Source organism: Ovis canadensis, chromosome 15 (assembly GCF_042477335.2).
Source record: "Ovis canadensis isolate MfBH-ARS-UI-01 breed Bighorn chromosome 15, ARS-UI_OviCan_v2, whole genome shotgun sequence".
NCBI lineage: Eukaryota > Metazoa > Chordata > Mammalia > Artiodactyla > Bovidae > Ovis > Ovis canadensis.
The window spans coordinates 22957208-22982633 of record NC_091259.1 but is presented as its reverse complement, the minus strand read 5'-3'; the positions used below and the strand labels follow the sequence as shown (position 1 = coordinate 22982633).

General features: G+C 37.9%; 1 protein-coding gene across 3 annotated transcripts in view; it reads right to left on the bottom strand.

Moving 5' to 3' along the window:
• Nucleotides 1–25426, bottom strand: part of SESN3 (sestrin 3) — a 73910-nt gene that overhangs the window by 26738 nt on the left and 21746 nt on the right. The window contains exon 1 of one of the 3 annotated variants that reach the window (XM_069554930.1): nucleotides 21597–22491. The exons of 1 other annotated variant lie outside the window; for it this stretch is intronic. In XM_069554930.1, the coding sequence (XP_069411031.1) occupies nucleotides 21597–21638 (42 nt within the window). In that variant the 5' untranslated portion in view covers nucleotides 21639–22491. Of the gene's footprint in view, nucleotides 1–17462; nucleotides 17559–21596; nucleotides 22492–25426 lie in introns of those variants that run through there. One more of the 3 variants, XM_069554931.1, reaches the window with a different exon arrangement.

The window sequence follows — 25426 nt, the reverse complement described above, 5'->3', positions numbered from 1 at the left end:
TCCAGTTGCTCAATCACACTGGTCACATTTCAAGTGCCCAACAAACACCTGTGGCTCTGACTCTGACTGCACAGCCTACAGAGATATCACCATTGGACAACGCTCCACCATCACAGACATGCTACTCAAGACTACATCTGATTTTTGTGAAATCACATCTTTAGGCATCTTAATGCCTTTTGAAATGTTAAATGACTCCTCTACAGAGTTACTGGTTTGATGGTCACACCTACTCAATCCCATAACCAAGCATTTTAATCTAATTGCAGAAATGCTCTCAACCATATTGACAGTGAATTCAGACAGAAGCAATTCGGGAAAAGAAAAAAAAAAAAATCAGCCAGTTCTAAGAATCTTGTCTCAATGTCTTCACATAGCACAGTTTGCAAAAAAGTTATCAAGGACTTTGTCTTTTCCCCTTTTAAAACTTACGGTAAAAAATATATAACATGAGCTCTACCCACCTAACAAGTTATAGTAATTACTGTACAGTACATTACTGTTAACTAGAAGCACAACGTTGTATAACAGATGTCTAGGACTTTGTCATCTAGCATAACTGAAACTTCACACCCACTGAAGGGCAGCTCTTCACACTCTTCAGATCCCAGCTGAGATGCTACCTCTGTGATCTCCAGCCTTCCTGCCTCTGTGCAAAACTCAGATCTGCCTTTTGCTAGGCAACTCTCCCCTAGTTTGGCTTTTGTGGCTCTGAAGCCAGGAAACCTCCAATTTCTTTCACCACTTGTACCCTCTTCCTAGACATTCCCTGCATCTCCTTCATCAGCATTCATTCTCTCAAGTGAGTGTTCTGACCCAAGGCTTCCATCTTCCTGATACAAACAAAACTCTGCTGGACTATGTGAGCCTCACCATACTGGTAGGAGGAGGGTGGAGTGGGTAAAGGAGAGAGAAGGGTATGTGCATGAAAACCAAGCAGGCCCTGTAACAGACTCCTGCACCTTTGCTAAAGACCTCGAGTTAGCACTGCTCTGCCCTTCCATCGGACCTGGGCCATTTTGAACTGCCTGTGACATGCTGGAACCTTAAAATTAACATGTTTAAAACCAGTCTCCTACCATAAACCAGCTGGTCCTTACTTTCCTCTTGAAGTTATAAAATCACCACAATACCAGTAACCCTGGCTCTGATTTACAGTTATCCTGGACCCTTTATCTTAGGAATCTGCATTTAGTTAGTCACGAAATCTGATAATTGCCTTTTCCCAACAGTATCTTTCAGCTCTCCTTTCCCCAGGTCCGTCTCAACTGTAAGAGTGTTTCTCATGCTAAGAAATATTTCCCCCTCACAACTGAGAGTCATGTCAATTCTGCTGCTAAGTCACTTCAGTCGTGTCCGACTCTGTGCAACCCCATAGACGGCAGCCCACCAGGCTCCCCGTCCCTGGGATTCTCTGGGCAAGAACACTGGAGTGGGTAGCCATTTCCTTCTCCAATGCATGAAAGTTTAAAAGTGAAAATGAAGTCACTCAGTCATGTCCAACTCTTAGTGACCCCATGGACTGCAGCCTACCAGGCTCCTCCATCCGTGGGATTTTCCAGGCAAGAGTACTGGAGTGGGGTGCCACTGTCTTCTCCAGTTATAAAATAAGAACTCATACTTTTTATATATCAGTGTCATGTGTCCTAAGAGATTATTTTACAAAGGTTATGATCTCAAGAGTGCTACAAAAATGTATCTTTTATCAGATATGTTATTATAGCTGAAAGAAGTTATGCTTGAAATTCATCAGCTGAAATTATGCCTATTAAGTAATTATCTACTGGAAAACAAAACACCAAAAGCATAAAGATGAATTATATTTTAAAAATTGCTTATTCTGACACTTTTCAGTTTATTCTGATACTAGATCACTTTATATAAATTAATCCCACTAGAAAATTAAGATATGTTACAAATTAAGATATGTTACAAAGTTACAAATTCTTAAAATTATGAGTCTTTAGAGGTAATTAGCCGGAGAAGGCAATGGCACCCCACTCCAGTATTCTTGCCTGGAAAATCCCATGGATGGAGGAGCCTGGTAGGCTGCAGTCCATGGGGTCACTAAGAGTTGGACATGACTGAGCGACTTCACTTTCATGCATTGGAGAAGGAAATGGCTACCTACTCCAGTGTTCTTGCCTGGAGAATCCCAGGGATGGGGGAGTCTGGTGGGCCGCCGTCTATGGGGTCGCACAGAGTTGAACACAACTGAAGCGACTTAGCAGCAGCAGCAGAGGTAATCAGCAAATTACTTGCCTCTAAGAGGCTAAATGTTAAAGAGAACTAATTGCTGCATTTTAAGCTACTAAGTATCTTTAAAATAAATTATTCAATTTAATTTTTACATTTTTCTTCTTGAGTTTATTTCATTAAAAAATGGAAAAGCAAAAAAAAAACCCCACAAATTCTATCCATTAAAATGTAAAAGAAAAATATACAAATTCTATCCATTAAAATATAAAAGAAAAACATACAAATTCTATCCATTCTTGAATATATATCTATAGAAGAGATATAATCTCTATAGGAGAGAATATTACTGAGAGTAATGTGTGTAATTAACTTTACATACAGATACTTGAAGAGGTTAAAAAATGTGTTTAACATACAAACAATTCTAGCAAAGCAGAAATTTTTGATTCCACTGAACATACTAATCCCTCAATTTTTGAAGATTTTTAAGGGCATCCTTAGAAGATAATTTAATAGCTTCAAAAAAAATTTAACACACTGCAATGACAAAATATCTTAAATATAAAAAGCATACTCAAACAAACATTTTAAGTGTGACTGTAAGAAAAGTAACTGAAATTATCAATACAAACAGTAAATTACAGTTGCTGACTCTCCTCTCCTTTCTAGATGTTCCATTTTGGCAGAAACCACTGCAAAAAGGACAGAGACGGGCAGGTGGCTCAACGCTTTGAAATAATACTGATGTCATCTTATTTCTTGGCAGACAATTACAGGCAATTACATCAAATATAGAAATTGATGACATTACACATTTCAGAAGGAATGGACAAATGGAAAGGAACACAGAGATGTTCTAAAAACTCTCTATCCCTTATAAGAAAAGCATGGGTTTTAAATTAGATTGTCATAGATGTGTAATTTTATAGTAAACTCATATTTAAATGTCTGCCATTACCTGAATATACATTATTTTCCACTATTCCAAAATGGCCTAGAAGATTATAAAATTATTAGTTCTCTTACTCTAGATTACAATATGAATCGACCATCAAAACAATTAAAATATGTACTATAATAAGTAACTGAGACCTAAGGTCATTTAGTGATAGACTGGGAAGTAGAAAATTGTAATACCATCAGAGGCAAGAATCTTGCAAATTACACAACATCTCCTCTAGTCCTTGGAGCCTGAGTGGTATAGGGACCCCAGGAGCATCAGGAGCCCAGCCCTGAACACAGGGTGTGGCAAATATTCGCTGAGGATCCAAAGAGCACTGAAAATTCCCCTTCGTAAGTGGGGAATCCTGTCGCCTTCTAAAGGTCTGAGACTTCAGTTCCCCTTTTTAACTGAGCTCTTAAAACCAAAGCAACCAAGCCCTTTCTGCAAGAGCTCTACTGCTGGGTACGATCATTTGAGGAACACTGCAAAAAAGATCTTGTAACTAAAGGCATGAATTTCAGCTTTCTTCAACAACACATACTAATTGACTTTTAACTTCCAATCTCAAAACATTTCCACTAAAAGGAGTGCATTTGTCAGCTTCTCTACCTCCTTCTTCCCCCTAGTAAACTGTCAGGAGCTAGTAGACTGGGACAGTACCTTGTTCATTTTGGAGTACATCAACTTTAGTATGGAGTATGGTGTCAGGTAAACTTAAGATTTACATTAAGGCCACATTAGCTACTCCTTTAAACAGTACATCTAAAATCAAGTTCAAGTCCAGTGCCATCCAGAGGTAAGCAGCCAAGAGTGCACCTACTTTCCCACTTTCCATGTAATACACCTCTAAGTAGCATAAATCAAGTTAGATTCACTTGTAAACAAAAACTTGGGAATTCTAACATGGCAGATCTTTTCTGTGTTGTGCAGAATTTAGACCTTTGAACCAGTATTTCCTGAGGCGCTGTCCTCCCTTTTTGATGTCTATTGAAATACTACCTATTCTTCCTTTAAGACCCAGCTCAAACACCAACTCCCTAGGTCTTCCTCCACTCACACCAACTCCCAAGTTCTTCTTGGAAATTAAAATGATTCTCCTTAAGGTGCACAATTCTATTTAGTTTTTCTCTCTCTTAGAGCTATTGAAGTATACAATATCTTATCACTTTCTTCAGACCATAAATACCTTAAACAGCAGGATCAATTTCTAACACAGTATCTGTACAGCAACATGAAAATAGTAGACTCATGCATATGATGAGTTGAACTGAGGAGACAGAAGTCTGGTACATGCTCTTCCATCCCTTTTCCTTCCTTCAAAGGGGAAGAGTATCCTGTGGACTTGAGGCAGTTCTCTGTACTCTTATTGAGTCATACCAACAAATTAATAACCACAGTCCTAGACATCAATCTACAACCTTCCTTGTATCATCTGGGTTCCCTATGTGACAAATATTCCCTTTTCTCTATTTATCATCTAGTGTTATTAAAACAAGCAGTATGTGCAATTTCCTGTACTTTGTGCTACCTTCTTAAAAATCAGTAATGATACTTCATGCCTTGACACTGATCTTGAGCAACAAAGGCTCCTATATCATCTTTTAAGTGTTAAAACACTTTCTTTAGAAATGCAGAATGACAAAGTATACTTGTTAAATATATTAAAACTTTGGGCTAAGTACCCCGAAAATGAGATTTCTCTCAGGTACAGAAAACTCTGCACTTGAGACAAAGTCCATAATAACTACTTAACTCAATGCTTCCCTAATAACATATAGATAATATACTTTTCTACCACTAATTATAAAATTGCTCCCCAGCTCCCCATGAAGTATTAAGAACTGCTTTACATTTATACAATTTTTAATGTTGTCTATTGTGTAGTAGTAAGAACTTGGCTTTAATTTTAGAAAGTTTTACCGATTAAAATTATGTCCCAATTAGAAAAAAGAAATTTAAAAATGGGAACTTTGAAATTAAGACTCCTATTAGAAATAATCACAGTTACAGAGTCCCTTGAACAGTAAAGAGATCAAACCAGTCCATCCTAAAGGAAATCAACCCTGAATATTCATTGGAAGGACTGATGCCGAAGCTCCAATACTTTGACTACCTGATGCAAAGAGCCAACTCATTGGAAAAGACCCTGATGCTGGGAAAGATTGAGGGCAACAGATTGAGAAGGGGGCAACAGAGAATGAGATGGTTGGATGGCATCACTGACCCAGTTCAGTTCAGTTCAGTTGCTCGGTCGTGTCCGACTTTTTGCGACCCCATGAATCGCAGCACGCCAGGCCTCCCAGTCCATCACCATCTCCCGGAGTTCACTCAGACTCACGTCCATCAAGTCAGTGATGCCATCCAGCCATCTCATCCTCGGTCATTCCCTTCTCCTCTTGCCCTCAATCCCTCCCAGCATCAGAGTCTTTTCCAATGAGTCAACTCTTCGCATGAGGTGGCCAAAGTACTGGAGCTTCAGCTTTAGCATCATTCCTTCCAAAGAAATCCCAGGGCTGATCTCCTTCAGAATGGACTGGTTGGATCTCCTTGCAGTCCAAGGGACTCGCAAGCATCTTCTCCAACACCACAGTTCAAAAGCATCAATTCTTCGGCACTCAGCCTTCTTCACAGTCCAACTCTCACATCCATACATGACCACAGGAAAAACCATAGCCTTGACTAGACGGACCTTAGTCGGAAAAGTAATGTCTCTACTTTTGAATATACTATCTAGGTTGGTCATAACTTTTCTTCCAAGGAGTAAGTGTCTTTTAATTTCATGGCTGTAGTCACCATCTACAGTGATTTTGGAGCCCAAAAAATAAAGTCTGACACTGTTTCTACTGTTTCCCCATCTATTTGCCATGAAGTGATGGGACCAGATGCCATCCATGATCTTCGTTTTCTGAATGTTGAGCTTTAAGCCAACTTTTTCACTCTCCTCTTTCACTTTCATCAAGAGGCTTTTTAGCTCCTCTTCACTTTCTGCCATAAGGGTGGTGTCATCTGCATATCTGAGGTTATTGATATTTCTCCTGGCAATCTTGATTCCAGCTTGTGTTTCTTCCAGTCCAGCGTTTCTCATGATGTACTCTGCATAGAAGTTAAATAAGCAGGGTGACAATATACAGCGTAGACGTACTCCTTTTCCTATTTGGAACCAGTCTATTGTTCCATGTCCAGTTCTAACTGTTGCTTCCTGACCTGCATACAGATTTTCTCAAGAGGCAGGTCAGGTGGTCTGGTATTCCCATCTCTTTCAGAATTTTCCATAGTTTATTGTGATCCACATAGTCAAAGGCTTTGGCATAATCAATAAAGCAGAAATAGATGTTTTTCTGGAACTCTCTTGCGTTTTCCATGATCCAGCAGATGTTGGCAATTTGATCTCTGGTTCCTCTGCCTTTTCTAAAACCAGCTTGAACATCAGGGAGTTCACGGTTCATGTATTACTGAAGCCTGGCTTGGAGAATTTTGAGCATTACTTTACTAGCATGTGAGATGAGTGCAATTGTTCGGTAGTTTGAGCATTCTTTTGCATTGCTCTTCTTTGGAACTGGAATGAAAACTGACCTTTTCCAGTCCTGTGGCCACTGCTGAGTTTTCCAAATTTGCTGGCATATTGAGTGCAGCACTTTCACAGCATCATTTGAGCAAACTCTGGGAGATGGTGAAGGACAGGGAAGCCTGGTGTGCTGCAATCTCTGGGACCATGGAAAGAGTCATGGATATGACTGAACAATAGTACAGAACATTCTAATATTACTCAGTATATGGCTGATAGTCTTTAGAGAAATAAAAGGAAATATGCTGTGAATGTATGAAAGAAAAGTAAGGCTTTTAAGTCAAACCTCTGTACTTAGCATCTACTACCCAGGTTGTAACAAAATCAAAAAGTCTTCTAAGTTATTCTAATGAAACAGAATGATACGATAGTTTCCAGTTTTTTCAAAACACAATGATTAACAAAATAAAGGTCACTTGCTCAGGTTAGAGAAATTGTGAAAAAACATTAAAGCTGTGTTTTAATGTATACAGGTAAACTTAAAACCCATTGTAATCAAAATTAAAACATGACTTATTATGCTCATGTAAATAGATGGTTCACAAACTTTTTGATATTAGAAACTCTTTATATTCCTAAAAATTATTGATCCCAAAAGCTTTTATTAATGTGATTTTTTTTCTTGTTTTGTTTTAGTTGCTAAGTTGTGTCTGACTCTTTTGCAACCCCATCAACTGTAGCCTGCCAGGCTGCTCTGTCCATGGGATTTCCTAGGCAAGAATACTGGAGATGGGTTGCCATTTCTGTCTTCAGGGGATCTTCCTGACCCAGGGATCAAACCTGTGTTTCTTGCATTAGCAGGTATATTCTTTACCACTGAGCCATCAGGGAAGCCCAATGTGAGTGATATGTATCAATAATTATTATATTAGAAATTAAATCAAAGAAAAATGTAAATATTTAATTCATTTAAAAACAAAAATAGAATAAACCCATTACATATTAACAGAAATGAATATTTTGAAACTGTAATTTCCAAATCAAAACAAAAATTTTACTGAGAAGAGTAACATAATTAAACATTTGTGCAAATATCTGGCTTAATTAAAGACAATTGGATTCTTACATCTAATTCTGCATTTAATCTGTTTCTATATGTTTTATAACGTGAAGACTCAGCCTCACAAAAGTATTTTAATAACCTTTTAAGATAATTTTGGATATTCTATGATACTACATTAAGACTTGACAAATGGTAGCTTTTAAATTTGTTGGAATGTGGAATCAGAAACCACATCAATAATAGCCTGACTTTGTTACATTTAAAATCCATTGGTTTATCTTATACTTTGACGAGATTGATTACTCATGAGTGATTTTGTATTATTAACTATTAGCCATTTAGAAAATATTGGATCAGGGAGGTGGGAGGGGGATTCAGGACGGAGAACACATGTACACCTGTGGCGGATTCATGTCAATGTATGGCAAAACAACTACAATATTGTAAAGTAATTAGCCTCCAATTAAAATAAATAAATTTATATTTTTAAAAAAGGAAAATATTGGATCACTGAGTTTGGCAGGCTTTCCAAATGTTCATACATTGAATATATTATTTACAATAAAATATGTTAATGCCACCACTGTTAATATCAGAAAAATCTTTCAGCTTTGAGAAATGGACAAGCTCACGGTAGAGGATACCAGTTTTCCAAAATTGTTTTCTCCTCAAAGTCCAGATTTTATTTTGGCAGTAAATCCTATTGGTTGTTTTCCTGGAAGTGATGGATTCACTTTGTTTATTTTTGTAGAAATGTCTGCCAAATACCCATCTGAATAACCATAACTATCAGTCAGTCAGTTTTTCATATAAAGTAATATTCAATAAAAAGAGACTATTTTGGCTCACAACTCAGTCACACAGCTGCGTTTTCTCAAGACAACCACCATACTTTGGCATGAAGAAGAGCTTTATGTATATACTCCCCATTTTGAAAATGATTCAGCATTTCATGGTCAAGATTTAATAAAATGCCTAATTTTTACTGTTTTATCAAGGATATTCTTCAGTGAAATCTTTTTTTTTTTTTTACTGTGACTACAGAGCAGTGAAGAAAATAATGACTACTACGTCAGTAGAATGCCACTGCTTTGTTTTGTGCTAAACATTCAGCCAAAGTTACACAGCCACACTTTGGGAAGCACTGACTAAAATGAATGTTTCCAATATACTCTGCCTCTCTTCCTTCTAATTATGTATCCTTCTGAAACTGTTTCAGTTGCAAAAAGATTGCTACAATTAACTTTCATATGAAGACAAGGTATGAAGGATCATTATGAACAGTTATTACTTTTTTTACTTTTCTCAACACTGCCATGGCCCTGGAACTTCTATGGAAGTGTTCATTTCTTTATTTGTAAAATAAACTTAATTATAAAACAATTAAGCATGAATGATCAAGAAGACCCTGTAAAAGCAACGTAGGAGGGGTGCTAGCCTTACCGTATAGTAAAACATAATAGTTCTATATTTAAAGGAGCTGTATTAGCAGAAAGTATAGAGGAACTAAAAAGTCTCTTGATGAAAGTAAAAGAGGAGAGTGAAAAAGTTGGCTTAAAGCTCAACATTCAGAAAACGAAGATCATGGCATCCAGTCCCATCACTTCATGGGAAATAGATGGGGAAACAGTGGAAACAGTGTCAGACTTTATTTTTGGGGGCTCCAAAATCACTACAGGTGGTGACTGCAGTCATGAAATTAAAAGACACTTACTCCTTGGAAGAAAAGTTATGACCAACCTAGATAGCATATTCAAAAGCAGAGACATACTTTGCCAACTAAGGTCCATCTAGTCAAGGCTATGGTTTTTCCTGTGGTCATGTATGAATGTGAGAGTTGGACTGTGAAGAAGGCTGAGCGCCGAAGAATTGATGCTTTTGAACTGTGGGGTTGGAGGAGACTCTTGAGAGTCCCTTGGACTGCAAGGAGATCCAACCAGTCCATTCTAAAGGAGATCAGCCCTGGGATTTCTTTGGAAGGAAGGATGCTAAAGCTGAAGCTCCAGTACTTTGGCCACCTCAGGCGAAGAGCTGACTCATTGGAAAAGACTCTGATGCTGGGAGGGATTGGGGGCAGGAGGAAAAGGGGATGACTGAGGATGAGATGGCTGGATGGCATCACTGACTCCATGGATATGAGTCTGAGTGAACTCCGGGAGTTGGTGATGGACAGGGGGGCCTGGCATGCTGCGATTCATGGGGTCGCAAAGAGTCGGACATGACTGAGTGACTGAACTGAACTGAACTGATTAGCACGTAAATAGACAACAAATGGAACTTCCCTAATTATGACTCAAAATCCAGAAACAACAAACAATTGATAATTCAACTATACATATACATAGAGACACTTAAAAAATTTTTTCTGAATGGTACAAAAATATGATAAAAATCAGAAGGCAAATGTTTGCAATTTAACACACAATGGCTAATATATTACATTAGGAGCTCCTGAAAATTAAAAGGGAATAACCAACAACCAAATCAAAAAATGAACAAGGAATGGGCAGTTAACAGAAGAAACAACTCATAAAAAGAAAAGCAAATATTTCACACAGCAGATTGGCAAAAATCCAAGGTAGGCAACATATTTTTGACAATAATACAGGGAAACAGGTATTCTCAAAAACTGTGGAAATGCAAAATTAAACAACCCTCCTGGATAGGGATTTGACAATGTCTAGAAAAATTACACACGCATCTGCCCTTGACCCATAAGTCTCACTGCTACTGCTGCTGCTAAGTTTCTTCAGTCATGTCTGACTCTCCAATGCATGAAAGTGAAAAGTGAAAGTGAAGTCACTCAGTCGCACTACTAGGGCTCTAATTCATCAATACAACCATAAAATAGGATGAAGAAAATGTCTATATACAAAAATAATTTGAACATGATCAGTCATGTCAGACTCTTTGCAACCCCATGGACTATACAGTCCAGGTCAGAATACTGGAGTGGGTAGTCTTTCCCTTCTCCAGGGGATCTTCTCAACCCAGGGATCAAACCCAGGTCTCCTGCATTGCAGGTGGATTCTTTACCAGCTGAGCTACAAGGGAAGCCCATTTAATCAAGCTTTTAGCCCCAACTTCAAATTCATAGGAAACAGAAGGTTTAGAGGAACAAATTAAATGACAACATGAGGACAACAAGCATAGAAAATGATCCAGGTTATGAAATATTCTACAGGACAGCTGATAACAACCAGTTAAGGGCCTGAAAAACAAAAAAGCAATTGGAAGAACAACTCCTAAGAGAGACTTAAAAGACCTACCTACCAAATGGAATGGTGAACCTAATTCAGAAAAAGTTATCTCTAAAAAGACACTAAACAATTGGGAGGAAATTGAATAAGATGAGGTATTAGATGATTTCAAGCAATAATTGCTAAGTTTGTTAGGTGTGACATTGGCATTGTAGCTAAACAAGAATGTGTCTGTATATTTTAGAGATGCATACTGACATATGTAGGGGTAGAAAGAAAAGAATGTTAAATTACTTCAGCAACAATAACAACAACGTGCGTGCTCGGTCACTTCAGCCATGTTCAATTCACAAGATTGATAAAGAGTGGCAAAATCTTGTCAATACTGAATTTGATGATGGATTTTGGAGGCTCATTACAGTGTTCTTTTTGATTTTGTGTAGTTGGACATTTTTCACTATAGTTTTTTTGTTAAAGCTGCATAGCAAAGTCCCTGATATGAAATAGGCATTTAATAAATGGCATCTATTACAATAAAATTTTAGTACTTTATGAGTTGGAAGAAAAAAATGTGTCAAGTATATTTTAAACCTTACTAAAATTAAACATTGCAACTTTTATAAAGAAGAACTATTAATGCATCCAACAGATTTTTTTTCCTTTTTTAAAATTTGTTATCTGGAAGTTCTTGGGCTAAAAATTGGAAGTGTAAAGATAAATAAAGCATAGGCACTGACCTCAAGAAAACATGAGGTAAATAAATTTGGATGCACAGTTACAAAACCTGTGAGGGTTGAACAGAATAGGAAAGCCTAATTCTGCAAGGGGATGAAGCAAAATTGCCCTCCAGATAGTATAATTCTTTAGGAAGAAATAAAAACCTGCCAGGTTACCTAGAAAAGAATGGCCAGGTCTGGGAGAGTGCAACATCCCAGGCAAAAGGAATAGAAAATACAATGACATGACACATTGGGGAAACTATATGCTGGTTCTACATAATTCCTGAAACTGTCTCAGGGACTAACATTGATACACAGGCAAGAGTCATATCATGAATGTCACACTAAAGAGTTTCGACTTCATAGAAATGACAGACAACATCAAAAGGATATTTGTCTTTTGAGAAAGCATTTCTGACATCAGTTAGAAAATGGACTGGGATGGGGGAGGCTGAAGGAAATCAAGTCTCTTAGAAGGCTACTATACGCTCTAGGAAAAAGATTTGACATAGCTAAGCAGTATAAATTAAAAAAGGAATTAGGTTGAGAGTTACTCAGGAGATAGAATAAATGGAATTGACTGGCCATGAGGGTAGCGAGAGACATCTAAGATGCATCACAGAATCTGGCACTGGATGAATGGATGATGCACAATGGTGACACCAGCTGTTACTAAAGAAATCAAGAGACTGAGGCAGCTTGGATTTAGGTTGATTCAGGTTGATCAGGTTGATCCAGGGATATATGTTTATGAGGTAGATGTGTGGAAGGATATGAGGTTCAGGGAGATGAAATTGCTGCCAAGAGTCAAGAGTTTCATTCTTTTAATCTGCATCTAAGGTCCCAAATTTCCTATCATGAATAACATCCTAACATCTAACAACAACTTCACGCCAGGTTCTTTACTCCCTGTTCACAAAGTTTCTCTCTGCAACACTAATATGCTTTCCATTTCCTTCATCACTACTCCATTCTGGGCTATGATTTATCCCCGGCTACGGTGGGGGATGGGAGGGCATAAATACAGTAGAAGCAAGAAAGGAAGATTTTCAACATTCTGGCCCATATCGAGCTTTCCCACGTTTGTTTTCCAAGCATTTCTGACATGAACACTTCACTTCACCTACACTGATCTGCTGACTCTCCAAGAGTCTCGGACTTCTGCTCCTTCATCCTTGGAACCCCCAAGTGGAATTACCACATCCCCTCTTCATATTTATTACAATGTTACAGCTCATTTGTCTCATAAGACCCAACTGAGTTCCTACATTCACTATACTGAGTCATTCAAATCCTGTAAATTGTCTCTTTTCAGGTTCTCACTTATACAGATACCTTGTCATATCCTTACATATCTTTATCTTCTCTGTCACCAATTTGATTATGAAAGAAGTGTTCCACCTTAATTAACTTGAATAATTAATTCAAATCAGGTGCTCAATAAATGTTGATCACAATTTTTTTATATTACTGAGTCTATGACACATTTAATGATACCAAGCAATAATTTTTAGACAACCACCACCTTAAAAATTGTTTCTTGGCATGCTGGACTCATTCTTGTCCCCAAAAACACACCACACACACAGACATATTAGAAACGAATAGGATTATTTTACAACATCCAAGGTTTTGAATTTGTTTTGGTAACAAAACTCTCATAGTGTAGTTTCTGATGGAAAAGAAAGTGAAGTCACTCAGTTGTGTCCGACTCTTTGCAACCTCATGGACTGACTGTAGCCTACAGGCTCCTCCCTCCACGGGATTTTCCAGACAAGAATATTGGAGTGGGCTGCCATTTCAAAGAGCTGTAACTATGCTACAGTTGAGACCTGTGAAAATAATCATTTTCTAATAATCAAAAGACTTTCCTTAATTTGTCATTCTCCTGATAGCTCCTCCCATTTTACAAGCTGGCTTATATACAGACATTATCCATGCAACTTTTTGTCCTTTCTTATTCTGTCTGAACTAACTTCACTTATTTTAACTAAGGATGCCCTGTACTTAAGGTGTCAATATTAGCAGACTGGGTTCAGTCTTCTAGTTACCTCGAAATAAATAATAATCATTCATATAACTTACGCATCATCAATTTTTAAGCACTGAAATGATATTCAATGGGAACTAGAACACTGCACTAAGCATTCTAAGTTAAAAACACATATTCAAGTCAATCACCCACCCAATCAATATGCACTAACTGAACTGTTTATTGTTAAACAGTTTGTGCAATAGCTCTTTTAGGAATATACAAAGTATAAAAAGCTACCCGAAAGAAACTTACAAACTGGCTGGTGAAATTAGGCATATATACTTCTAACAATAATAAACAGATATATAACTGAATGGTACAGGCAAGGTGATACAATGAAAACAGTACAAAAAAACCTGAGTTCGTTTCCCTTCTCAAGCACTGAGAGACCTTGACCAGCTTCTGGGGCATCAATTTTCTCATTTGAAAAACAAAAAATGAGAAAGATGATCTCTAAGGGCCTTTTTGTATTAACATTTTCTGGTTAATCACAATGTGGTGACAGGTTCTAAAAGCTGGTAGAAAGTTTTCAGAAGAAAACCAATTTGCTTTAAAATTGCTTTCTCATTGCTTTCACTAGTTTAAAACAAATATTGTTTTAAAAGTAACCATTTTTTTATAGTCTATCAATCAACTGAGAAAGAGTTTTTGGTAAAATGTTGTAAAGCCAAGATAACCTATAAATATATACTATATAATGTATATATCTTTATAACAGAATGACTTTTAAGTATATCTAAGATTCTTTTCAATGATCCAGGTAAGACTGGATCATACTCTAAAGAAGCTAAAGAGAAAAAGATCCATTTCTTGTCAGGATCCATGTTGCTTAAAGGTTTTCTTCTTTCTCTTTTTTTTTTCTGGCCAAATAAATCAAGGGATCATGTTAAACTCCTTTGTGTGAATGATGAAAGTAGTCTTGTAAGTAATCCTCATAAGATTTATACTTTTATAAATATCATAAATAATTTTTCAAATTCATCACAAAATAATACATGGATTTGTTGACTTGTTCTCATATAACTCTACTTAACAACGTGTTAGAGAGTTTTGGCTTTGGCATTAAGAATTACTAGGCCTGTTTATAGGGCTTCCCTGGTAGCTCAGCTGGTAAAGAATCCACTTGCAATGCAGGAGACCCTGGTTTGGTTCCAGGGGTGGGGGCTTAATGGCCCCCTGCAAGAAGGGATAAAGGATAAGCTACCCACTCCAATATTCTTGGGCTTCCCTAGTGGCTCAGATGGTAAAGAATCAGCCAGCAATGCAGGAGACCTGGGTTTGATCCCTGGGTTGGGAAGATCCTGTGGCGAAGCACATGGCAAGCCGCTCCAGTCTTCCTGCCTGGAGCACACTACAGTTTATGGGGTCACAGAGAGTCAGACACGACTAAGCGATTCAGCACAGCACAGCACAGGCCTGTGTATATTCATGAGTTTTAATTTTCCCTAATTATTTTTAGGGAATTTACACAATCTTAAGAGGTCTTCAGCTGTTTCTTCCCTTGAACACAGTCACCAAAAGATACAGGATTTTCTCTTCTATGTTGTTGCTGCTGTTTATTTGCTAAGTCATGTCCAACTCTTTGCAACCCCTTGGACTGTAGCCCATCCGTTTCCTCTGTCCATGGGATTTCCCAGGCAAGAATACTAGAGTGGGTTGTCACTTCCTTCTCCAGGGGATCTTCCCGAGCCAGGGACCAAACCGACATCTCCTGCTTAGCAGGCAGATTCTTTACCACTGAGCCACCTGGAAAGCCCCTTTCTCTTCTATAGGAAGAGTCATACAACCATTGCTATGCCAAACATGTATACAACTATCAGCATGTTGGCTGACAGGTCAAGATGTCTCACTCAAATGCTGGCACCTGTGCTGGTTGTCTAATAGGTGTCTTGTTTCCTCTCCACTTGGGCGGCATTTGCTTCCTCCAAGTATGGCAGCTAGGTTCCAAAAAGAAGCCTATGAATGCAAAGGTTGAAGCTGCAGACCTTCCTCATGAGTTTTTAGTGTTAGCCCTTCGAAGTGTAATTTTACTTTGTAAAGCAAAGGATTTTAGTTTTCTTAGTCATGCTCCAAACTATCTTTTCTCTAAGAGGAGTGTACAAGAAGTGGGAACAACACTTAAGTTTCTTCAGGACAATTATATAAGTGATTACAAGATCTAAGGATTAAGTTCACATGACAAAGTATATGTCTAAATCAATAAACTAGTCACAAAGATAGCTTTTAGAGGATTTAAACAAGAATCAAATGGTGATTTTATATTATGCTTGAGTGGAAGTGAACTTAATGAAGCTAAGACATTTACCCATGAGGATACAATTATTTTCAATAACATTTGAATAGACAAATATGATTATCTAATGAGTAGAATTTAGTTGGCAAATATTTTTAAACAATTTCAAGGTATCAAAGGACAGCTAAATTTCCGATAGCCAACAATTTCTTTTATATTTTGTTAATGTTATTACTTGATTTCTCAGAGAAAAATATGAAAATGTCAAATAAGAATGCTATATGGAACAGAGGCCACAATTCAATTTCACAGATAAACACTGAGGCAGTATTTATTTCTTTGTGGCAAAACATGAAATATAGATTCATGAGTCTTGAGTGGCAATGTTTTACAATATTTTAAGGCAATGAGTTTCAAACAAGTGATTCAAAAATACACTTGTCCTCAGGGGAAAAAGTAATGCATTATAATGGTAACAGTGCAGCACCCAAGGCAGCAGGTAAATAATCTCTTCAAGCCTTGATTTATTCTTCGGTCAAGTGGGAATGGAATCTCAACTTTATAAGATATGTTCTGAGGATTAAATGAGATAAGGTACAAAGGAAAAAAGTCTAGTAATGTGTCAAGAATATAGTGGGCACAAAATGAAAAGTAGCCCTATATTTAAGTTTTGGATAGAATTCCTGGCAAGGGTTACTAATTTCCCCCATTATGGATCGTGTCCCCCTTAAAAGCCTCATGAAGAAACACATTACACTATTGTTAGTACAATACCCCCCATATTTGTGTGCTCTCCCCACCTCTGTAGTTTTTCTTTCGATTCAACTTTTTATTATCACTTTTACTCATGATGGAAAAAAATATACAGAGAGCAAACAAAAGTTCCTCATAATTTTATCATACTGAAACTACTAATACTGCTAATGTAGTGATTTCTATCCTTCCAATATGGTTTTCTAGGCTTATTATATATGCAGATGGATAAAAACAAATGTACTAGAGATCATGATTTTTTATAATTTTTAAATTTCTTTTTACCCCAAACATATATTTTAATAATGTTATAATAATAAATTATGCTTTTAGCCTTAAATTTGGTTGATGGGTTCCTGACAGTTCCCTCTGGGCCCCTCACAGGTGACATATTTTAAAGGCATCTGTGATCTCCAATGGTCCAATTATTTTAAAAAGTCTACTGAATTTCTATATGCAATTTATAACATCTATAATTAGTAAATTTACTAAAGTAATCACAGTATTACAATGAATTAACTAAAAGCCAAAGGTAATTTGGAAAGAAAAAAAAAAGGGAGGATAACTTCTTCAATTGCAGTCATTCTGCTGCATCACAATATATGTGCCCCTAAAAATTTCACTGAACTGTGCAAAATCATGCAATAAAACTATCGGCTTACAGGGAAAATGAAGTTAAGGGCACAACACTTAAAAAACTGCATCAGTTTTACATTTTAAAAAAGGAACCTAATAAAAAATGGTATCAAAAGTTTCATACATGTTAAATTGCTAAAAATGACATAAGGATTAAAATAAATATGGCACATTACCCTGAAAAAGATCTGACGGTTGTTTGTGGAAGTGGGTTGGGAGTTACAAAGCAGTAAGGAGGAGGATGATCTGAAACTGGATGGAAAGCTGTGACACCAGACCTGGAGGGTGAAGGTTTGAGCAACATGTGTGTTTAGGGTATTCCTAGGCAGCTCAGGTCAGCTGAGTGTGGTTTTCTGAATTCACTGAACATTTCTCTCTGATGGAATTGCCCATAAGCAAATGCAAAATTCACCATCATGCTCAAATTATTCCCTGATACATCAATTGGAACAAACTGATGTGTTACAGTAGAACTAACAGCACTTTGCACTCTGACACTACATCAATGAGGCACAACTCTCATTAAGACAAAAAGTAAGACTAGCAAAGTTTATTATCCCTGTGGACCACATGACTCAATACTATTTAATAAGTAGATGTGAAATTGTTTTTATTTTTTTAAAAAGTTAATTTGACAATGTTCACAGACAAGGGGAAGGCAATGAACAAACTCAAGTGTGCAAATTCTGTTTTTGATTGTCAGACAGTTCCTGATAAGTAATACTCTATAAATATATACTTATCTTACTTACCGGAGAAGGCAATGGCACCCCACTCCAGTACTCTTGCCTGGAAAATCCCATGGACGGAGGAGCCTGGTGGGCTGCAGTCTATGGGGTCACTAAGAGTCGGACACAACTGATGCGACTTAGCAGCAGCAGCAGCATCTTCCTTATATTAAAGATTTGGTCATACCAAAAAAAAGTAAAACAAAACTAGAGTCAATTCAGGCAGTTTATAATTTGATTTGCATTACTTGAAGACCAAATCTAGAAAAATATATCCAATTTTATCCAGGAAAATGAGATATTCTGATATTATTAGCGTGATAAAATAGGATATAAATCACAGATAACCATCAACTACTTCCTGTTGCATAGTTAAAGTATGTTTGCTAAAAAATAATGACAAATCGCGTTTGGGGGAGAATGGATACATGTATGTGTATGGCTGAGTCCCTCAGCTGCTGTCTACCTGAAACTATCACAACATTGTTAATCGGCTATGCTGCTGCTGTTGCTAAGTCACTTCAGTCATGTCCAACTCTGTGCGACCCCATAGATGGCAGCCCACCAGGCTGCCCCGTCCCTGGGATTCTCCAGGCAAGAACACTGGAGTGGGTAGCCATTTCCTTCTCCAATGCATGAAAGTGAAAAGTGAAAGTGAAGTCGCTCAGTCGAGTCCGACCCTCAGCGACCCCATGGACTGCAGCCTTCCAGGCTCCTCCGTTCATGGGATTTTCCAGGCAAGAGTACTGGAGTGGGGTGGTTAATCGGCTATACTCCAATATAAAATAAAAAGTTTAAAAAAATAATGACAAATAGGATTTTCAAATTCCAAAGTTGTAACCCAGTAAAATTTCTATTGATCAAAAGTTATTTTTAAGAAGTATAGCTAAGTTACTCATACAAACACTAGATCAGTGACTGTTTCCTCTCATGCTAGACAGAATAAAATCCAAATAATCTCAATATTTCTTCTGCTTTTAAAGGCCCTGCTGCTGCTGCTGCTGCTAAGTCATTTCAGTCCTGTCCGAATCTGTGGGACCCCACAGACGGCAGCCCACCAGGCTCCCCCATCCCTGGGATTCTCCAGGCTAGACCACTGGAGTGGGTTGCCATTTCCTTCTCCAGGGCATAAAAGTGAAAAGTGAAAGTGAAGTCGCTCAGTCGTGTCCGATTCTTAGCCATCCCATGGACTGCAGCCCACCAGGCTCCTCCGTCCATGGGATTTTCCAGGCAAGAGTACTGGAGTGGGGTGCCACTGCCTTCTCCTTTAAAGGCCCTAGAAATAGAAAATAAAATCTATTACCTCTCTTGATAATGACTGTGTCCAGCAACTCTCAATCAAGAAATTAAAACGTATTTACTTAATTTCAGAGTTTATACATTTATAAGAAAAACAAAAATCATGACACAGAGATGAAAACTCCTTGACAACTAGTAAACAAACAAACGTGGAAGCAGTTCGTTTCTGTTTATGAGATAGACATGGGGGTGACCCACTGAATTTCTTTATGCCTTCCTTTTATTTCTGGATATTGAGAATTTCTATCTATACTGAGGGAAAGTAAATATATAAGGAATAGTTGGAAGTGTGGTCATCATAGTGTTAAGCAGTTTAGCTTGTATACCTGGTCTTTTCATCTATGAAATGGGGTAAGTAATTCTACCTACCTCGTAGGGTAGTATGGTGTAAAGCCTAAAATTAAGGCTCAATATTATGTGCTCCTTAGACATATGATGAAATCAGTTCAGTTCTGTCACTTAGTCATGTCCAACTCTTTGAGACCTCATGGACTGCAGCATGCTAGGTTTCCCTATCCATCACCAACTTCCAGAGCTTACTCAAACTCCTGTCCATCAAGTTGGTGATGCCATCCAACCATCTCATCCTCTGTCATCCCCTTCTCCTCCTGCCTTCAATCTTTCCCAGCACTAGGGTCTTTTCCAATGAGTCAGTTCTTCGCATCAGGTGGCCAAAGTACTGGAGTTTCAGCTTCAGCATCAGTGCTTCCAATGAATATTCAGGACTGATTTCCTTTAGGCTGGACTGGTTGGATTTCCTTGTAGTCCAAGGGACACTCGAAAGTCTTCAGGAAGACTTCAAATGGCCCAATTTGCAAGTTCTTCTCCTTACTCTGCTCATGAAGATAAGGTCTCTTAGCCAAATAATCCTTCTTATCAAATGGACCAGGTGCAATTCCTGCTGATCCCTGAGTAGCAGGTTTCAGTTCCCTACCAACCCATGGAATTACTCAAGCAAGACATGCACAGATTCCCACAGGAACCAGGAGGTACCTCACTCTCTTGATACTACAAACTCTCCCTCCCACGGTCCCTGATTGCTCACTCCTGAATACAACCTCCATATGGCCTGTAAGGCATGCAATGTTTTCCTCCCCTGGGCTGTGGTATATGTAACTAATAAGCTGTTGATCTCATCTATCTAGTTTTGAGTGTTGTTTCTTTGGTGATCCCCATGACCTAAAGCTAGGAATCCCTTCCTCACTAACTGGATGAATAGGAGGCTATTGAAACAGGTAGTAAAAATACTATATGAGCTAATACCTGTCAAGCTCTTAAAACAGTGTCATATTATCTATTATATATGTGCTTGCTATTATAATTATGCAACACTGAGTTCACAAAGTTCAGTGTAACTAGTCAAAGAGTTTAAACATTAAGTTAAGGGAAAGATTTATAGAATAGATTGGATTTAGAAAGCTATTGACTCACAGCAGTCCCTTAGTTCAGTATTTTGCTCAACAAATAACCAAATTAAAAATGGAAAATAAAATTAGAAAATAAAGCTACTTAAGTGAGAAATACTCATTTACAAAATAATTGATTATACTCTATAATGAGATGATCACTTTCAAGAATTAAAATAATTAAAAATGTAGAAAGTCATCAAGATCACATCACTCTACCTTAAAAGTAATACACTAGCATATTTGGGTAGCTGAAGCTTTATTCATGCCTTCATAAATAATAAGATAAATAATCTATGAAAATCTATAAAAAACCAAATGCATACATATTTTCTATTTTTACCTGCCTTCATAATAATTTAGTAAAGGTCTTCCTTTCCAACCACACAGTAAGTTCTCCAAAATCTAGTTCATATTCTGTATATTTGTGTATTCTTCAAATGCCCTAAAACATAAATACTAATTAAATACTATCAAATTAACACATAAGTACTAATTAAGCTGTAAATTAAATTACTTCACAAATTAATTAACTTTTCTTATCTTCAGGTCCTAACTGAAAACACCTCTAGATGACTATATAATATTCAAATTACAGATTTCACACATTTCTGAAAATTATACAAGTCTCATCTATCATACAGTATACAAAAGCAGAATACAGTTGTAGCTATCTTTTGAATTCTAAATTAAAGAGAAAAAGTAATTTTCTGATTCAATATTAGTAACAACATAAAGAAAATTCTGAAATGACTGCTGTAACATAAAGGAATACTGTATAGAAATAGCTACAATACTGTCATTCATTTCCAGATTGTATATATCTGTGTCTACATATCTGAGCACTCGTTAGTGTCAACTACAAATTGGCACTTACCAAGAGTGTTGTCAGTGACTGAACTGTAAAGGCATTTGCCATCTGCCATGGAGATTGAACCCCATGCTGCTATAGCTGTTGACCTTCAACAACCCCTGAGGGAGATCAGGGTGGAGTGAGGCATTCTGTGTTCCAGGGAATCTGGTGGGACAGGCCTTTAGATAGTTGGATGTTTTTAGGAGCACATTTTATGATCTCAATCCTTGCATCTCCTCAGATCTAGAGAAGCACTAAAACTCTTCATGGTGACATCAGATCCTCATGACTCACAAAAAACCTTTTGTAAAATAAGTGCTTCATGGTATTGAACTCCCCTTTCACCAAAACCTTATATACAGACTTTCCCCCACTGCCACTTTGGAGCAGTCTCTCAGTTATCTGAGATGCTGCCTCCCAGGCTGCAGTCCTCATTTTGTGGCAAAAAATCTTAACTCACAACTCTCAAGTGGTACATCTCATTTAGTCAACATGAGCCACTTACACACGTTATTATTCCCTGAGCAATCTATCCATAGCTTCTATTAGTTCAGTAGCTCATTTGTGTCTGACTCTGGGATGCCATGGACTGCAGCACAACAGGCTTCCCTGTCCATCAGGAACTCCCAGAGTGTACACAAATTCATGTTCATCGAGTCAGTGATGCCATCAAACCATCTCATCCTCTGTTGTCCGCTTCTCCTCCCACCTTCAATATTTCCCTGCATCAGGGTCTTTTCAAATGAGTCAGTTCTTTGCATCAGGTGGCCAAAGTATTGGAATTTCAACTTCAATGAAGAACCTTCCAATGAACATTCAGGACTGATTTCTTTTAGGATTGACTCGTTGGATCTCCCTGCAGTCCAAGGGACTCTCAAGAGTCTCCTCCAACACCATAGTTCAAAAGCATCAATTCTTCGGTGCTCAGCTTTCTTTATAGTCCAACTTGCACATCTATACATGACCACTGGAAAAACCATAGCCTTGGCCAGATAGACTTTTGTTGGAAAGTAATGTCTCTGCTTTTTAATATGTTGTCTAGGTTGGTCACAGCTTTTCTTCCAAGGAGCAAGTTTCTTTTAATTTGTCACCATCTGCAGTGATTTTGGAGCCTAAGAAAATAAAGTCTCTCATGGTTTCCATTGTTTCCCCATCTGTTTGCCATGAAGTAATGGGACTGGATGTCATGATCTTAGTTTTCTGAATGTTGAGTTTTAAGCCAGCTTATTCACTCTCCTCTTCCACTTTCATCAAGAGGCTCTTTAGTTCTTTTTCGCTTTCTGCCATAAGGGTGGTGTTATCTGCATATCTGAGGTTATTGATATTTCTCCCGGCAATCTCGATTCCAGCTTTTGCTTCATCCAACCTGGCATTTCACATGATGTACTCTGCACATAAGTTAAATAAGCAAGATGACAATATACAGCTTTGACGTAAGTCGCTTCAGTCATGTCCAACTCTGTGCCACTCCATAGATGGCAGGCCACCAGGCTCCCCCGTCCCTGGGATTCTCCAGGCAAGAACACTGGAGTGGGTTGCCATGTCCTTCTCCAATGCATGAAAGTGAAAAGTGAAAGTGAAGTCGCTCAGTCGTGTCCGACTCTTAGCGACCCCATGGACTGCAGCCTACCAGGCTCCTCCATCCATGGGATTTTCCAGGCAAGAGTACTGGAGCGGGTTGCCATTGCCTTCTCCAAGGTATTTTATTTAGGTCATACCTGAATGGTCTAGTGGTTTTCCCTACTTTCTATGATTTAAGTCTGAATTTGGCAACAAGGAGTTCATGATCTGAGCCACAGTCAGCTCCCAGCCTTGTTTTTGCTCACTATATAGAGCTTCTCCATCTTTGGCTGCAAAGAATATTATCAATCTGATTTCAGTATTGACCATCTGGTGATGTTCATGTGTAGAGTCTTCACTTAGGTTGTTCGAAAAGGGTGTTTGTTATGAAGAGTGCTATCTCTGGGCAAAACTCTGTTAGCCTTCAACCTGTTTAGTTTTGTACTCCAAGGCCTAATTTGTCTGTTACTCCAGGTATCTCTTGACTTCCTACTTTTGCATTCCAGTCCCCTATAATGAAAAGGACATCTTTTTTGGGGTGTTAGTTCTATAAGGTCTTGTAGGTCTTCATAAAACTGTTCAATTTCAGCTTCTTCAGCATTACTGGTCAGGGCATAGACTTGCATTACTGTTGATACTGAATGGTTTGTCTTGGAAATGAACAGAGATCATTCTGTCATTTTTGAGATTGCATCCAAGTATTGCATTTTGGACTCTTGTCTACTATGATGGCTACTCCATTTCTTCTAAGGGATTCTTGCCCACAGTAGTAGATACAATGGTCATCTGAGTTAAATTCACCTATTCCAGTCTATTTTAGTTCACTGATTCCTAAAATGTCGACGTTCACTCTTGCCATCTCCTGCTTGATCACTTCCAACTTGCCTTGATTCATGGACCTAACATTTCAGGTTCCTGTGCAATATTGCTCTTTATAGCACTGGAATTTACTTCCATCACCAGTCACATCCACAACTGGGTGTTGTTTTTGCTTTGGCTCCATCTCTTCATCCTTTCTGGAGTTATTTCTCCACTGATCTCCAATAGCATATTGGGCACCTACCCACCTGGGGAGTTCATCTTTCAGTGTCCTATCTTTTTGCCTTTTCATACTGTTCATGGGGTTCTCAAGGCAAGAATACTGAAGTGGTTTGCCATTCCCTTCTCCTGTGGACCACATTTTGTCAGAACTCTCCACCATGACCCTTCCATCTTGGGTGGCCCTACACGGCATGGCTCATAGTTTCCTTGAGTTAGATAAGGTTGTGGTCCATGTGATCAGTTTTGTTAGCTTCTATGGATATCTATTAAATCCATGAACTTCTGTTTTCACCTGAAAGCATCTTCAATTTTCCATCTCTCTTGGACTTGCTCTCTGCACTATCCTTCCCTTAATTTGTTCTAGTCTATTATTTCTATTATGCTACAAGCTCTTAATATTTTTATGAAATACGTATTGTTAAAGGGAACAAAAGGTAATGAAGAGAAAGATATGGTAAAATAAGCTTCAGTAACCTCACTACCCAGAAATACTATGAATGAATACTATTCATTTTGGAGTCAATCCTTCTGTATTATCTTTTACATTTTTAAAAAATTAAAAAAAAAAAACCAGTATCATTTAAAAAGGTCTTTTCTACCCAGTAACCTACTATGGACATCAGTTCATGTCAACCCATCCTAAGAGTTGTCCAGTATTTCATGGTACTTATGCCACAGATTTTAATCAACTCCTTTCTTAATAATAACATCAGAGTATTAAGTATTTACTGATGATATTTTACAAAAAAGAAACCTGTATGCAAAAAAAGATCTTATGACCAGATAACCACAATGGTGTGATCACTCATCTAAAGCCAGACATCCAGGAGTGCAAAATCAAGTGGGCCTTAGGATGCATCACTACAAACAAAGCTAGTGGAGGTAATGGAATTCCAGCTAAGCTATTTCAAATCCTAAATCATGATTCTGTGAAAGTGCTGCACTCAATATGCCAGCAAATTTAAACACACCCATGACCACAGGACTGGAAAAGGTCAGTTTTCATTTCAATCCCAAAGGCAAAGCCGAAGAATGTTCCAACTACCGCACAACTGCACTCATCTCACATGCTAGCAAAGCAATGCTCAAAATTCTCCAAGCCAGGCTTCAACAGTAAGTGAATGGTGAACTTCCAGATATTCAAGCTGAATTTAGAAAAGGCAGAGCAATCAGAGAGCAATTCCCAACAAATGTTGGATCACTGAAAAAGCAAGAGAGTTCCAGAAAAATATCTACTTCTGCTTCATTGAAAT